Source organism: Propithecus coquereli, unplaced genomic scaffold, assembly GCF_000956105.1.
Source record: "Propithecus coquereli isolate 6110/MARCELLA unplaced genomic scaffold, Pcoq_1.0 Scaffold57, whole genome shotgun sequence".
Classification (NCBI taxonomy): domain Eukaryota; kingdom Metazoa; phylum Chordata; class Mammalia; order Primates; family Indriidae; genus Propithecus; species Propithecus coquereli.
In genome coordinates this window covers 8262340-8263508 of record NW_012151618.1, presented here as the reverse complement: position 1 = coordinate 8263508, position 1169 = coordinate 8262340, and the positions used below count along the sequence as shown (strand labels likewise).

Here is a 1169-nt window from a genome sequence, read left to right as displayed (position 1 = left end):
TATAAAAATATCTCCTTAACGATCACTTCGTGTGTGAAATACGAATCATACAACAACAGTTTTTATTTTATCATTTAAAAAGAGATCTAGAATAATGCCTTTAATTTTTAATCAAAATTTTAAACTCCTTAACTTAAGAATAGGAATTAGATCTGATTCATGTTTGCTCTTGTCGTCATCTCCACTCCTACCTCTCTGCCTGCACACAGCGCCTTTCAGGGTGTTGAAGAAATTAGTACCAATCTCTCCCCAGTCTTGAAAAATGAAAATAGTTTACGTTTGTATTCAGTATTGACCTCTTTCCCCTGGTTGACAGAGTCCTGAAGACAAGTGAGTTAATACTAGGGGACATTTAATAACAGGCTTTGGCCAAATGAAGTAATGTTCATTTCATAGCAGTAGGAGGAACCATCGGAATTCAAGAGAATTTTCTTGTTTTCTTGAGTATCATACCTAAATGAGAACTCTCACATGAGATTTTTCCATTATTTTGTATAAACTTGCACATACTTACTGACGTCTTAACATCTAGCCTTAGAATTTATAGAGATTTTTAAATTTTCTTTTGTTTGTTTTTTTTTAAACTCCAGGTTACGGAAAAACCTAAAATCTCTCATCATTGTACATCCTTCTTGGTTTATCAGAACACTTCTGGCTGTTACAAGACCATTTATTAGGTAATTTTCTAAAGCCATTCACTTTGTCTTTTGGTGTTTTTGTTTCTGTTTTTCTTTACTTTATTCTTCTCTGCCCCCTTTTATTTTCAGCTGACACATAATAATTGTATATATTTATGGAATACAAAGTGATATTTTGATACAAATATAGTGTTTAATGATGAAATCAGGATAATTAACATACCCATCACCTCAGTCATTTTATCATTTATTTGTGTTGTGAACATTCAAAATGCCACTGACTTTTAAAAAAAAAATTCCTTGTATAAATTTCTTGTCAGTTCTATTGGTCAGAAATATTGAGGTAATTATTTTTATTTTCTTCCATAGCTCAAAATTCAGCCAAAAAATTAGATACGTCTTTAATTTGGCAGAACTAGCGGAACTTGTCCCCATGGAATATGTTGGCATACCAGAATGCATAAAACAGTATGTTTTATTTTATTTCTTTAATTGTATTGCATCTTTATATTTTGATGTGCAAGAGGTAAT

At 31.3% G+C, this 1169-nt stretch overlaps 1 protein-coding gene across 1 annotated transcript in view; it reads left to right on the top strand.

Annotated features, from left to right (window-relative positions):
- The window catches only part of BNIP2 (BCL2/adenovirus E1B 19kDa interacting protein 2), a 60634-nt gene that overhangs the window by 53063 nt on the left and 6402 nt on the right, over positions 1 to 1169 (top strand). The window contains 2 exon segments of the mRNA XM_012658030.1: positions 591 to 677; positions 1008 to 1106. Coding sequence (XP_012513484.1) covers positions 591 to 677; positions 1008 to 1106 — 186 coding nt within the window.